General features: G+C 37.7%; 1 protein-coding gene across 1 annotated transcript; it reads right to left on the bottom strand.

Annotated features, from left to right (window-relative positions):
• Positions 1 to 2,751: 2,751 nt before the first annotated feature.
• Positions 2,752 to 10,523, bottom strand: spi1b (Spi-1 proto-oncogene b). The gene is made up of 5 exons (XM_007553859.2): positions 10,114 to 10,523; positions 9,464 to 9,554; positions 8,194 to 8,390; positions 6,033 to 6,183; positions 2,752 to 3,965 (listed from the first exon to the last, which is right to left on the bottom strand). The coding sequence occupies exons 1-5, from the start codon at positions 10,153 to 10,155 to the stop codon at positions 3,652 to 3,654; spliced, it is 795 nt and encodes a 264-aa protein (XP_007553921.1). The 5' UTR covers positions 10,156 to 10,523; the 3' UTR covers positions 2,752 to 3,651.
• Between the last annotated feature and the right edge of the window lie 3,479 nt (positions 10,524 to 14,002).

Raw genomic sequence — 14,002 nt, 5'->3', positions numbered from 1 at the left:
TCAGAGCAATGACCTGGCTCCCACCACCACCCAACCCTAGTCACGCCTGACCTTGAGCTATATTTCGACTATCCTTTCCACACCACCTCAGCTGAATGATAGGCCTTGAGAGTGTGAGGAAGGGACGTGGCACAGGGGATATAATTAGAACAAAGAATTTAAGAGAAGGTTTTGTTTTGTGCTGCACCCTGTCACCATCTACTTCTAATAAGGAGACTTGCAAGGTGGTCTTTTGTTTCTTTTTGACTGTGGATTATGTCAGTGGAAGCTCAGTTGTAAAACTTTAGTTACAAATTGAACAAGTATTTGATGGTGGACCACTATTCTGCTACAGAGGTGGGCAAAGAGCTTCTGACAAGACAAGAGGCGTAATCAGGACACAAAAAAATCTCAGATCAGTCATGGATCAGTAAGTTCAGTATGTTTCAATAATGAAAAACAAACAAATAAATGTATAAGAATTGTCTTAACATTTTACAATATATTGAAGTATTTCAAAAAGGGGTAGAATAAAACTCAGTGGAAGTTTGGATTGAAGAGGAAATAACCAAATGAAGCAAAGTATATATAGTAGGATTATTCAATATAAAAATAAATCATTTAAAATGGATAAGGTTGTAGTTTATGAATTCATGCCAAATTTGTATTTCAAAAATTTACTTTTTTTTTTTTTTTTACATTTTGTCTTAAATCCATTGTACTTGAACGCACCACAAAAGCGCACCTGCTGGGGAAATCCCTGTTTATGACGGTGACTCCTTTCATGGCAGCGATGTGCGGTTGAATACTTGTTGCTCCTGAAGCCTCTCAAGACATTTGAGGCAGGTGAAACGCTGCAGGAAGCTGGACGTGGACTTTTGTCAGGCTTTCTGTACCAGTGATGTAAACATTCAGCTAAATGTCATTTCATGTGAGTAATTACTGTTGAAAAAAATCTTATATGAAACAATTTACCTTTGTCCATCATTGCTAAATAAGAAACATTAATGTTATGGCATGCATTAGTCGTAAACAAAACAAAGCTGTGATCCTTCTGTACATGTTCATGCTGGTTTTCGTTGTGGCATCAGTGATTTTGTGAAAAAAAAAAAAAAATCAATTATTTCTAAGCATGGATTTTTTTGCACTTCAAATAAATATCCTCCAAATAGAGATTTAAAGCAAATATTAGTGAGACATGATGCTTCTAAATGAAAACATCAATTCACCTTAAGACTTTATACGTATACTTTTTTCATAGAACCATTAAATATGGATTGTTCTTTTTATTTATATTTTTTTTCTTTTCGAAAGGCCATTGAGAGTTTTTTTTCTTGGAGCTTTTGCTGGTTTATTGCACACTGAATTTCTGAAATTAATAGTTTTTGTTAGTTGTGTCACATACACTCTTAATCACAGAAGCTTAAAAGGCGTATGAACTCAGTTCTTATAAATCAGTTTGACAGACAGAACAGGATTCGAGCACCAACCAGGTGACAGACACCCAATGAGGTTGTAGTTGAAAACACTTTTAATGCAAAGTTGCTCTAAAAGTTGCATTGGCAGGGCATTAAAAATGCCATCTGTGCATTAAATTATCATTATTTACAAAATCATGCAAAGTTAGCACTTTTAATGGACTTTTAATGCAACTTTTAGAGCAACTTTGCATTAAAAGTGTCATTATTTACCGAATGACACTTCATGACAACTGTCATAAACATTCATAAAGTCTTCTTTATGTTCATGACAGGTGTTATGTCATGTTTATGACAGTGTAATGTCAGTCTTATGCACACCCCTTCAAATAAAGTGTTACCAAAATGTGTTGTACAGAGAAACTCACCTGGAGGGAACATTAGAAACCAACATTAGAAACCTTAAAGAACTACAGACTAAACATAGAAATATGCATGAATGTAAAAAAAGAGAGATGAGAGTTGTTTTAAAGGTTTTCCATGGCTGCAAACATGCCTTCAACATGTGTAACAGCTCAATAAGTGGATCAGCTCAGTACACTGTATTTTATTGTGTCATGTTTCATTCAGTCCTCTCATCTCTTAGCAATGGGTGCAAGCTGACCATTGTGGGGAGCTGTTGGCTCTCAAGAAGCCTGGAGTCGGTTTATATGTGCACACTGCACTGCACATGTTAACAAAACAGGTAAGTCCTTTTCAGAACAGAATATTATTTCTTTGAGGTCTGCAATATTTAGTCATTCCTTCTATGTGAATTCTGCTGCTGGTTTTAAATATACCACAAATAAAACTGTAAAATGTATATTTTGTCTTTATGCAAAGAAATAAACACGACATATCACTAGAGAATTTAGTTAAACATAACCTCGTCTGTCTTTTGTTGTCTTCAATGAAACACTTTCTCTTAACAAAGAGACAATAATTTGGACACAGAAGTAAAGTTTGTAAGTTTGTCACTGCAGCAACGGACATGAAGAAACCAGACGCGTCACTGCAGAGTCGTCACACCAGCCACGAGCGGAAAGCCGATGCCTGCAGTTTGTTAGGATTCAGTTATATATGTAACCATTAAGTGACAAGACACTTCACCTCCTCAGGCCCCCATTAACCTCAAAGTTCCTTAAAGTTTAGCTGTTTAGCTGTTATCTTTAAGATGTAGTGATAGATAATAAGCTTCATCTGAACAACTTAGCGCCCTTTAACTTCACATTTTATCTCTTCTTCTTCTTTTCGAGCTTCAAATGTTTGCTGAAGTTGCCTCCATGTAATCTTTGCGAATAGAACAACACACAGAATAATTAATGCACAATTTATTCTTTACAAGCAATTCTCAGTACAGTTTGTATAATTATTGGAATATAACAAGGCACAATATTACCTGAATACATAGGATGTCTTTACACTTACTCCCCTCTTTGCCTCCAGGCTGCTTAAATACTAACCTTCTTCTATAAAGAGGATACATAAACACAGTAAATTTACACAACTAAGAGAACTTGTTTGTATGAAAAACGAGAAGAGTCAAACAAAGTGGAGAAAATGAGCAAGGCGCAACAAAATGTGGCTGCCTTCTGCTACTCAAATTGACGCTGCTCTTATTAATGCACAAATCTACAACCTAATAACATTCAGACAGGTGAAGAAGGACAGAATGACTGTCATAAGATAAACAAATTAGCGGCAGACAGAAAATTAGTCTTACGACTTAACCATAGGATCCTCAGTAAACACTATGGGCAAGTCTATTAAGTATTCTTAAATAATAAGGCAAAAATAGAGGAAAAATGTTTTACAGGAAATATGAAGGAAAGAAGAGGAACAAAATGTATTTTTAATAGCTTTGGTTGCTTATGCTTGTGAAGTTGTATTAATTAATCTTTTATTTAATTTGTTTTGTGTGTTTTTTTTAACTCCTCACTTACAAGCTACTCCCAGTTGTCAAATTAATTATTTCATTTTGTTAAAGCAACCCTTTTTATGCTTCTCCTTTGATGCATTTCACTGAGTTTGGCCTCTAAAGGTCTCTTTAAAACTCTCAGCAAGTGGTTTCCCGCCACATATTCTCAAAGAACGAGTCTGGAGATCAGGAAAGCGGGCTGACTAGCATAAGTACCAGACTGGTACTGTACAGCGTCATCTTTTTCATTTCTATAATGCTCTCCAACAGATATACACCAGAAACAGTCGTTACAGTCTACATGTAAGGTTTTCTCTCCAGATGACTCTTCCCGAGAACCTCATCACTAAACTGGTACGTCAGCTTTTTCTTGATTTTTTTCACCTCGCCAGTTTTGCCATAATTGCGCAAGGCGCGAGCCATCTTCTGATATGTCATTTTCTTCCGGTTTCCCTTCTGGATTCCCCAGCGATGTGCGAGGGCCTCTTTGTGTTTAGAGGAAAACTGAAATGTCCCCTTGTCTCTGTCCACCCACCAGATACTGTCCTTCATGTCTCCATTCTTTAGAAGGTCCAACAGGAACTGGTACAGACGGATCTTCTTTTTGTTACCTTTGGAAATAACATGGTGTTGCATTATTACTTATAATCTTTTGCCTAAATACATTAAGAAGAACGACTTGTCTCAATATTTTGGTCATATGTTTATGAAAAAGCTGCCAGTTACTAAGCACATGTTGTCAATGACGCATCTCGTCACATTTTCAAATCACAAACACCCATCCCCCCCGTCTTACTCTTTTGTCCGTTTGTAGTTCAGATAGAAACTGGCAACACAATATTTCAACAAACTGCAGTGCTTAAACAAGCCCCGACTTAGACACAGCTAAACCCAACTCTCTATATCTCTTTCTCTCTGTATATATATTTATTATATTTTTTATATAAATATGAATATGTTCAAATAGCTTGACAAAAATATTGCTGACACTCAGAGTGGTGGATTTAACCAAACTTAAACACACAATCACATTTATGCTGAGTGGAGAAAATTATCCCCCAAACATTCCAATATTTAAACACTTTTTTTTATATAATGTAATTCCTGTAATGGACAAGGCATAAATATGTAGTCACATAACCCAGTTTTAATGTCCTCCTCAATAAAACATGCAAAACCAGCAGTGTCAAAAACAGCTGCGCAACCAATTCTACAACATTTTTCCTTAAGGTGTCAGCAGAACAAAAAGCTGAGTAAGTACACAACATGAACATGAAACAAAGAAGATAAGGACGATTTCTGTCTTTTCCCTTCTTACTTTATTGGTCAAGTTCATTAAGATTAACACGCCATTACTTGATCAATCATAAATAACAATAACACAGCAAAATTCCTGATGCCTGAACAACCTGGAAGTGCCAACATATAGGCCGATGGGTGAAAGTTCACCAAGCTGTGACGGTGGAGCCAAGAGTTTAAATAAAAGGCAATTGGACCCCCTTCCTTGTGTTACTTAAAGATGTTTCACTTCTTATTTTGAAGACTTCAGGTTTACACAAAGGAAACAAGTATCAAAATTCTGAACCCATGATCAGAATTCAAGTAGTTTTAATGAGATATGAAACATCTTCAGAGTTAAGCGCCAAGGCACAGCTTAATGGGGCAAGTATTTGTCTTGCATTCAGAAGGTTGTGTGTTGGATTTCAGCTCTCTTCCCTGCCAATTGTCATTTTCTGTCCAGCCAAAGTACTTAACCCAAGTTGCCAACCAGTCTTTGTACAGATGCTCATTTCTTAGTGCGACTGGGTGGATGTGGATCCAGTGAATCAATTAATGAATCAATCAACAAATAAATCATATTTATAAAGCATCCTTAATACTAAAAGCAGATCGATGTGCTGTACAAAATCATAAACAATAAACCTGCAAAATGAAAAACTAAACCGCCTGTCAAATCCCTCCCTACCAAGTTTGGTTCTTCTGCTGTTGTGCTACTGACAGAGCAGGGCAGAATGCAGTAAAATACAGGCGTGTGGATGCAAACACTCGCATCACATCCAGCAGAGATGAACGATCTCTGCTGGACAGAGTTGCCCTTGCTTCAACCACAAGCAGGTGCAGAGGTGTTCAAAGAGACAGAGGAAAATATTTGCCCTCAGTTAACTCAGGGTCCTGATAAGACTCAAGCTCTTGTGTGTAACAGGAACGCAAAAAGTTGTTTCTACAATGTATCTAGATGTTTTAAATGTGACGTCTAGACCTTATAAAAGGGGAGGTGAGGGCGTCCTGGTTGTACATTCGCTTGCTTGCCCTGCACTTCTCCGTTCTGCCCCCTTCTACAAACGTCCCTGCAGGGTAATATTACGTTTTTTTCATTCAATATTTCCTTCCACCAACATGTTTGTTTCATGCCATCTCCAGGTCACAAATACCAGTGGGCTCTGAGAATTGAACACCGCCCTAAAAAGTGTGTATAATTCAATAGTGGCGATATTTTTTTTTTTTTTGATGCAAATTCCCTCATTCAAATCTGCTTTACTACAGAGAGAAAGAAACGGCTTTGCTATTTTAAGAGCAAATCTTTCTACATGCAAATTCTGGTTTGCAGACAATTAAGTCTCATGAAAGGCTTTTTGAAAACACGTCACTGTGGATGTACAGGCGGTATGAATCCTTACCGAGCTCTGCTGATGTGACGTAAGGGACTCGATCTCTCAAGCACTCTTCATCTGACACTTCAAGCGGGGGACTCCTTCCTCCGTGGTCCTCATCATCAGAGCTGCGTTGGGATACACGGGGCGGATATACAGTTCGAGAGAAGAAGGCTACCTATATGAGAATCAAAGAGTCACACATCAGTACAATTCACTTATAAACTCACTTGACATAAAAAAAAAAATGCTTAAGAATAATTACATTATTTTTGCTATGGGAATTATTCCTATGTTTGTATTTAAACACAGACGGTAAAAATTCTGTCCAGTATAATCTCTCTAAAGGTTCAAAAGATTAAGTTATCTTTTTTTTTTTCCTTTTAAAATGCACAGAGTCTTGTCATGGCAACAACAATAATCCAGTTTGTCTTTCTAAGAAGCCACACTGTTGTAACGCCTGTTGGTTGCATTCTCTTGCCTAAATAAGAAAGATCTTCCTCTTACACAACAAATCTTATCTGGATTGCGGCATTTGTTACTACAGAGCCAACATGCATTATCAATCACTAACAGATATGGTGCCTCTCATGCCATCAGACTTTGGAAGCACACAGGATAACTCCACATGAATAAATAAATAAATGACGGACCATGTTTTAAATTCCTAAATCACTATCTCCATTGTTAGCCGATTTTTGCTAAACCAAAATCGGCTAACAATTTTGGTTTAGCAAAACCAAAATTGTTAAAGTATAGGAAATACTATACTTTTAAAGTATAGGAAATGTTAGATTATCCCTGTTTAGAATAATTTAAAAAGTAATTAGCAATTTCAGATTCACATTATATTTTAAATGGTATCTTTTTGATGAAGTTCTCTGTAACCATGTTAACATTTTCCATTTTGAAATCTTTAAGATCGTAAGACTGAATATAATGTTTAGACTGTGTTCAGGGTGAAGTTACATTGCTTTGTAACTGACGCAGTATTTCACACCATACCCCCAACAGCGGACAAAAATACCAAACTGTGTTGGGTTTCTATTATGTATTTCTCACTGTGAGTAAAAGACTTTGGCACAGACTTTTCTCTGCATGAGCTGTGATGTGTGCACACGTCAGTATCTGTGTGCCTAGCCGGGTAAAGCTTGTCAATCTATTAATAACATTCTGTTAAAGAAAAAAAAAAAATACACAGTCAAAGGAGGACAACGGAGCTGCAATGGAACAATGGTTTTCACATTGTATTTTTACATGACATTTTTATTACTGAAGTGACACCTTTCATTTTCCCCTCGCTTAAATACACACACACATTGTCTTAACATTAAACACGGGGAAAAAAACTCTTTGAATTTCCAGTGAAACTTACAAAATTTACTGAAAGCACACATGCTCTCTGCCCTCTGTAAATTGTTTGTAAAAATCCTTAAAATTTCCAGCTCTAATCTGCTAACTCTGACATAAAGTGTAACTTTTGTAGTACATTTTGCCACGTAAATACAGTGCAGGTTGTTTTTACTAATCATCTGCTATGCTAAAGGGAAAAGTAGCTTGTAAAGTGCTGCAAATATGCAGTGCAGAAGTGAAATGGTTTCACACTTATGATGTTTATATGTCGAAAATGCTGAGCTGAAATGTTATCCAAAAACTTTAGGCCCCTGTTATAGCTCAGTGGCTCACAAAAAGAGACCGCAGCAAAAAGACGTGACTTCAAATGAGCCAAGCTGAGTCGACATTGTCTATTCAGAGAAAACGCTGTTTTTGAACTGATTAAAAAGAGTAAGAAGACTAAAATTGAAGTGTTTCTTGTAACCCAAAGATTCACTTCCTGATTTTAGCTCAGAGTCCTGAAAGCAAACTCTGTTGCTTCAAATCTGTCATTTTTTTTTTCTTCCCCCCCGTGTGATTTTAATCCAAACTCTAAAATAAAACAAGGGTGTTTAGTGGTACAAGCATAGAAGTGTGTATCAAACTTAAGATTTCTGTTTACTGATAATTTCTCTGTTATCTCACAGCTAGAGCTGTGGCAAGTTAACGTTAAGATCGGTCAAAGTCGTCCTCCTGAGGAAAACCCTTCCTCAGTTGTAGTCATCGCCTTGAAAAGAGCTAACGTCGTGGTTCCACCTCACGACGACACAACCAAAATGTGTTACTCAAGCTGTTTGGTGACAGGAAAACTCACTGGTTGCTGCAGCACATGCGAATGTGCGGCTAGGTTTGGGTCGAGGAGGTTCTCCGGGTCGAACCGCAGGGCATCGTGTCGTATGAGCCCAGGTGGATGCAGGGCTTGAACACTCTGCAGCTCTGTGAAGTTGCTCTCTTGGAGGTTTTCAAACTCGACAGGGTGGACATGCGGGTGCGAATGGTAGTCCCAGTGATCTAAACAAAGGCAATGGAAAAAAGTGATAATGGTAGCAGCAGAAGTCTTTTGCTGTTTCACACTGCCTCTTATGTGGTTCTCAGCATTTTCAGCTTGTCTTCTGTCTGACGGCAACCCCCGGATACTAATTTAGAGTCACACCTCCACGCAACACTAATGCCCTCTACAAAAGTTGATAAAGCGGAGACACTCATGTAGATGTCGGGCTGAGCACTTTTAAAAATACCCCTTTAGAAGCAAAAGAGTTTCACTAAACCCTGCTAAGTCAGACTGCTTGTTGGACTTAACAACAAGGCCTGCGCTTTGAAAGTGCAATTGTTGAATTGGACCTCTTTCGTGCTTCTAAAGTGTAAACTCTAACAAATTTAAAAATAGAAAGAGGGTGCTGCAACACAAACAAGTTGATAAAATCAAATACAGTACAAGCAAAATTTAAGAAAAAACTTTAAAGCCACTCTTTCACTACTACGTCCACATGAGCATTTTTCCGTTGCCTGATGCTGTTCCAGGATCATTTTTGAACTTTATCCAACACCCACATCAGACATTTCTTTTTACCATAAACTGCCTCCCACCTACACCCAAATTCAGTTGTTTTGGTGCAACATTCAAAACAGTTGATTTCAAGAGAAAGTAAAGCACCCTCTCATGTATTAACAAAACCCCAAGGGGCGAAAGTTGTTCTATGTCTGTAGCTGTAGCGGCCGAAAGAAAAGGCATCTGTTTCCTGTGTTTCCATACACCCTAATGTGGTGCGCTCCAGCTGCACACGCTGCTTTCTTTTTATGTACAATAAACCAAAAAAGTTAGTGTTACCGCCTTGGGTCATGGACTTAAAATATGAAACGTCCGGTGGATTAACTTGGGGAAGTAAAAAAAAAAAAAAAAAAGAAAAAATAAGATCTTCTGAACAGTAAGGCCAAGTTGTTGGAAATCATCTGCCTTCATTGGATTAATAATTATAAATAAAAATTCATATGTATTTGTTTCAGCTTCAGAGGGGATTTTTTTTTTTTTTTCCGTTTGACTACAAAGTCACTGTTTAAAATATTTATGTTGAAGTAAAACTCACCTGCCTGGATATCAGGATCTAATACGTATGGATTATAATATTCTGCAATTTGATGTCTGTAGATGTCAGACTCGTACATTTCTTCTGTGTGCTGAAAGAACATATGGAAAGAGAAAAAAAAAACTGTTTTCAGAAACATAGGCAAAGAAAACAAATATTTTTTTTACTCCTCTAATGGTATTTAATTCTACACCCGTCATGGTCTTACACACATAAATCCATAAAGTTAATCAAACGAGACCTCTGTTTTGTGAAATCTTCACATAAACAATGCAGCTGCCTTCATTCAAATGAGGTTAGAAAAACGATTATAAATTAAATGTAATCGTGAACAATTGTGAGTCTTTTTTTTTCTTTTTTTGTCCCTGTAGTTCTGAAACTCCCTCGAACTTTTGAGTTTCATTTTCATGTCTCCTGTACTATAAAAGACTCTTACAATTTGTGTCTTTCACTCAACTTGAAGCAGAGACCACAATAAGTCAACTAATATGAAAAAAAAATCTAATATCCATTCTCATGTTTATGAAATAGAGTTTTCAGTCTTTGACAGGGCTAGTTTAAATCAGATCGAACCAGAGCCACTTCACTTGTCCTAAGTCTACGGAGGGTTTCGATAAAAAAAAAAAAAAGAAAGAAAGAAATATACTCACAGGAGGGATGAGGTAGCTCTCCATTCTGTATGGATGCAACATGGAGACCTCTTCTCCAGCAACCCGACTCTCAGACGCTTTGCTGGCAAAAACGCTCTCACAACCTTTCAAAACTTTTGTGGCACCATTGCACAATGTTTCAAAATTTCCTCTCACTCAACGAAAACCAACTCCAAAAAAAAAAAAAAAAAAAAAAGATGTCTCTCTCACTCTTATTGTATAGCAGAAGCTTGTGACCTTAGCCGCGCTCGTAGGCCTGCTGCTCTGTCAGGCAAAGCCAAACTGAACGAGGCCTCGGTGTTGTTTGCCGGTGAAATGAAAAAGGAACTTTTAACTTCTGTAAAATGTCGGTGGGTGGGAGCATTCAAGTGTGCCTGCTGCAGGTTCCTGGCTATTGATGATTTGTCAGAGAAGATCATGAAGCTTCACATTTATCGGTGAAGAATATACTGTCCCCTCCCTCAGTGGCCAATCATCTTCAAGGACTCTCCTCAGCGACAGTTTCTCACTCAAAGATCTGCTTCACAGGTGATAAACACAGCCTACTGTGAACTGTGCGAATATATTTAACTTGTTAAACTTACACTCTGCACATTAATTTTAAACAGTGTTTGATATTTTGATGCACAATATCAGATCATCTATGTATGTTCATGCATTTTGAACACAATAGACAGCTTTTAGAGTTGTGGGAGCTGAAAGAGAGCTTGTTATTCACAGTTGTAAGAGTTTAAACCTCTGTCTGAAACATTTTATACTGTAAGCAAAAGCTAATGCAGGAAGTCTAAAATTAGATTTACCAAAACACATCCTCCAAAGGCCAAATTTTAAAATTGAAAATTTTAATGTAAATCCTCGTCCGCTTCACCGACTAAGCTGTTGTTAACTTGTGCATCAAATCTAAAGGGTCTCCTTCCTGTTGCTAACACAGGAGACCCCCAGCTGAGCAGGAAGAAGCTTTGAGATTCATCCCAGAAACTGTGAGTTTGGATGCACTGTCTTTGAAACTGGAAATCAAATCTTTGAGGTCCCAAGTGGGGGAAAAAAAACATGAATACCCGCTAAAGTGGGAATTCTGGTTGGGAAAGTTGGGGACAAACAAGCAGCCCTGAGATTTTCATTCAATGTTGCTGTGTGTTCCTACACATAAAATTGGTTAAACGAGACAAGTTCTGACTATTGGAAAAAACTTGAAAGCAGTATTCCTTAGAAAAGCTTAATCTCAGTGCCTTATTATGGTGTGATAACGTCCATTGTCTGTTAACTGGGTGACATTGTATGTCATGGTAATCCATCATGCATTCAGATTCTGACTCCAGACCTGAAACAAACAGAACAAAAGTGCAAACAGTGTTGTAAAAATGGATTGGAAACCCACTGTTTAGTATTGTAAACAGAAGGGATATTTTAAGTGGACTGATTATTTTGCCATTTCGTAGCTTTGTAGTTTTGGTCAATTTGCACCAACTGAGCTTGTCATTGGTACTTTGAGAGCTGCACAGTGAAAGTAATTTTCTGTTTTCCACTTACAGCTTAGTTTAAAGAAATGTGGCTATGTGACTCTAAAAACCAACAGGTGGCAATTCAAAATTACTCCGGTGTCATCAAAGTTTTCAACATGCCAGGCTTTAAAGGAGTCATTAAGCCCAAATCGCAACCAGATGAACAACAACAACAACAACAACAAGAAAAGAAAAGAAAGTTTTTATATAAAATACACCTGCTTATTATCTGGACATTTCTGTGACCATTAATTCCTCAACACCCTATAAAAATAACTTGTATCATGCCTGGTGGGTCCAAATGGGAAACAGAAGACACAAGTTGATAATTTGTTGAATTAGACTTTAAAAATGGACTGACTGAGTCAGATACACTGAAAAACATATTTTCCCCTCCTTTTTTTCAGAGGTTTTTTCAATTCTGCAGTCTTGTTGCATCAACAAACTTCTTAAACTTTTTTAATTTAGCAAAAAAATAAAAATAAAATAAGCCACTTCCCCCCAACCCCTGCCCCCACACCATCCTCTGCAGAGCCACAACAGATCCCCATGCACAGCTGGAAGATAAGATGAAGGTACAGTCTCTGTGCTGAAACCACTCTGAGCTGTGAATGAAGATTAGGATTATAGTGTTGCAGCAGTTCACAGAGAAGTCACTGTTTGGAACCATCCACAAGAGGAACTGCACAGCTCTTCTGTCATACTAGAAAACTGATAAAAGATGGTTAGTTTCTCATCTGTCCGCATGTTTGTGTGTAATACGCTCTGTTAAACTCTGGTCAAAATGTCTGGTTGACATTATGGTTAGGTGTCTTTGACAAGTCTCAGAGGAGGCTGCTGCAACAGCTGAAAATAAACACACATATCCTTTATGCTAAACTACCAGTTGAATAGTACAGTAAGCATGCAGCACAAATCTGAATGTGTATTATTAGGGCTGCTTGTTCAAGGGGAAGAATGCAGCTTTGTGATAAGACAGAGCAGTGAATAGATTACTTACTGTACGTTTAAAATACTAAAGTTATTTTGGTCTCCTGATCAGGAGTACAGAGTTCTCCCCTATGCACAAAAGACAAAGTGTTTTTAAACATACAGAGAAAAGGGAGGTGAATGATCACTACATAATTCAGCAGCATGTGTGTTAGATAAAGATGTGAGTTTATATATAAGCATTCCTGTTTATATGTTGTGAAAAAGCGGGTTTTTTTTGTTGTTTTTTTTAACTGAACTGGAGAGAGATCACCTTTGTTAGAGTCCGCTGTTTGGAGAGCTGTTAAAACCACACAGACTGTGGCCAAACCCCTCCACTGGTCCGTCTTAATCACAGCTGGCTGAACATAACTGATACAGCAGCATTTTCCGACTGTATTAATACACAGAGAGCCGCCGCCGCCGCTGCTGCTGCTGCTGCTGCTGCTGCTAGACCAGCACTATTTCCATCATGACTATTTTTAGTTGATCCAAAACTACTTAGATTCTGGTTTGTTTCATGCTTAATACAACCCGAAAATAAAAAGTCACATCAACATTGAGCCAATAACAGAAACAAAGTGTTACTTGGCATCTATGAAGGTTGCTGAACATAAATGTAACATTAGCTCAATTGATCAGTCATTTCTAATTATCAAACCAGATGAACAAGTAGGAGTTTTAAAATGTTACTGAGCTTTAAAAGATAGAGGTTTTTGTAGAGCTTTGTGGAGATGCAACACATGCATGTCGGAGGAATTATTTTTATATGTATATATATGTAGATTTTGCTTAAGAAAATGTTGAGACATTAGGAACAAATTAGCTACACCTGCTCAATTGCTTTTTACCCTTTGTTGCAAAATAGTCAATGACAAAGAAGTAAGGACCGCTTGAGTTGACTTCCAAAAGTTTAACTACAGCAACATAACAGGGAAGAAAGAAAACACTCAGTGGTGGTGTAATTGTGTGGGGAACATTTTCTTCACACACCATGACCCCTTACCAACGGCGTATTATTCAATGTCCCAGACTAGCTGGGTATTGCTGCTGACTGTGCCCATCCCATACTCTTCTCCTCTTCTGGATGGACAGTTCCACCACACTGCAAAGCTCAGATCATCTCAGACTGCTTTCTTGAGCATAAACTGACTCCAAAAATCTCCAAAATCCCCAGATCTTAATCCAGCGAAGCATCTTTGAGATCTTGAGGAATGCGAGACTTGAATCAGCGATAACTGCATGGCGCTTTTATGTCAAAACGGTAAAATGTCTCCAACACTTTGTTGAATCAATGGAAGGAAGAAGCAAGGCAGTCTGGGGAGAACATGCGAGTGCAAACTTGAACACTTTGATTCTAAGTTAATTAATAGTTATCAGTGTTTTTACAGATATGATTAAATCCAGATTATCTTTAA

This window comes from Poecilia formosa, unplaced genomic scaffold, assembly GCF_000485575.1.
Source record: "Poecilia formosa unplaced genomic scaffold, Poecilia_formosa-5.1.2 Scaffold60, whole genome shotgun sequence".
Lineage (NCBI taxonomy): Eukaryota > Metazoa > Chordata > Actinopteri > Cyprinodontiformes > Poeciliidae > Poecilia > Poecilia formosa.
The sequence above is the reverse complement of the archived record's forward strand: the minus strand, read 5'-3'. Positions and strand labels throughout refer to the sequence as shown.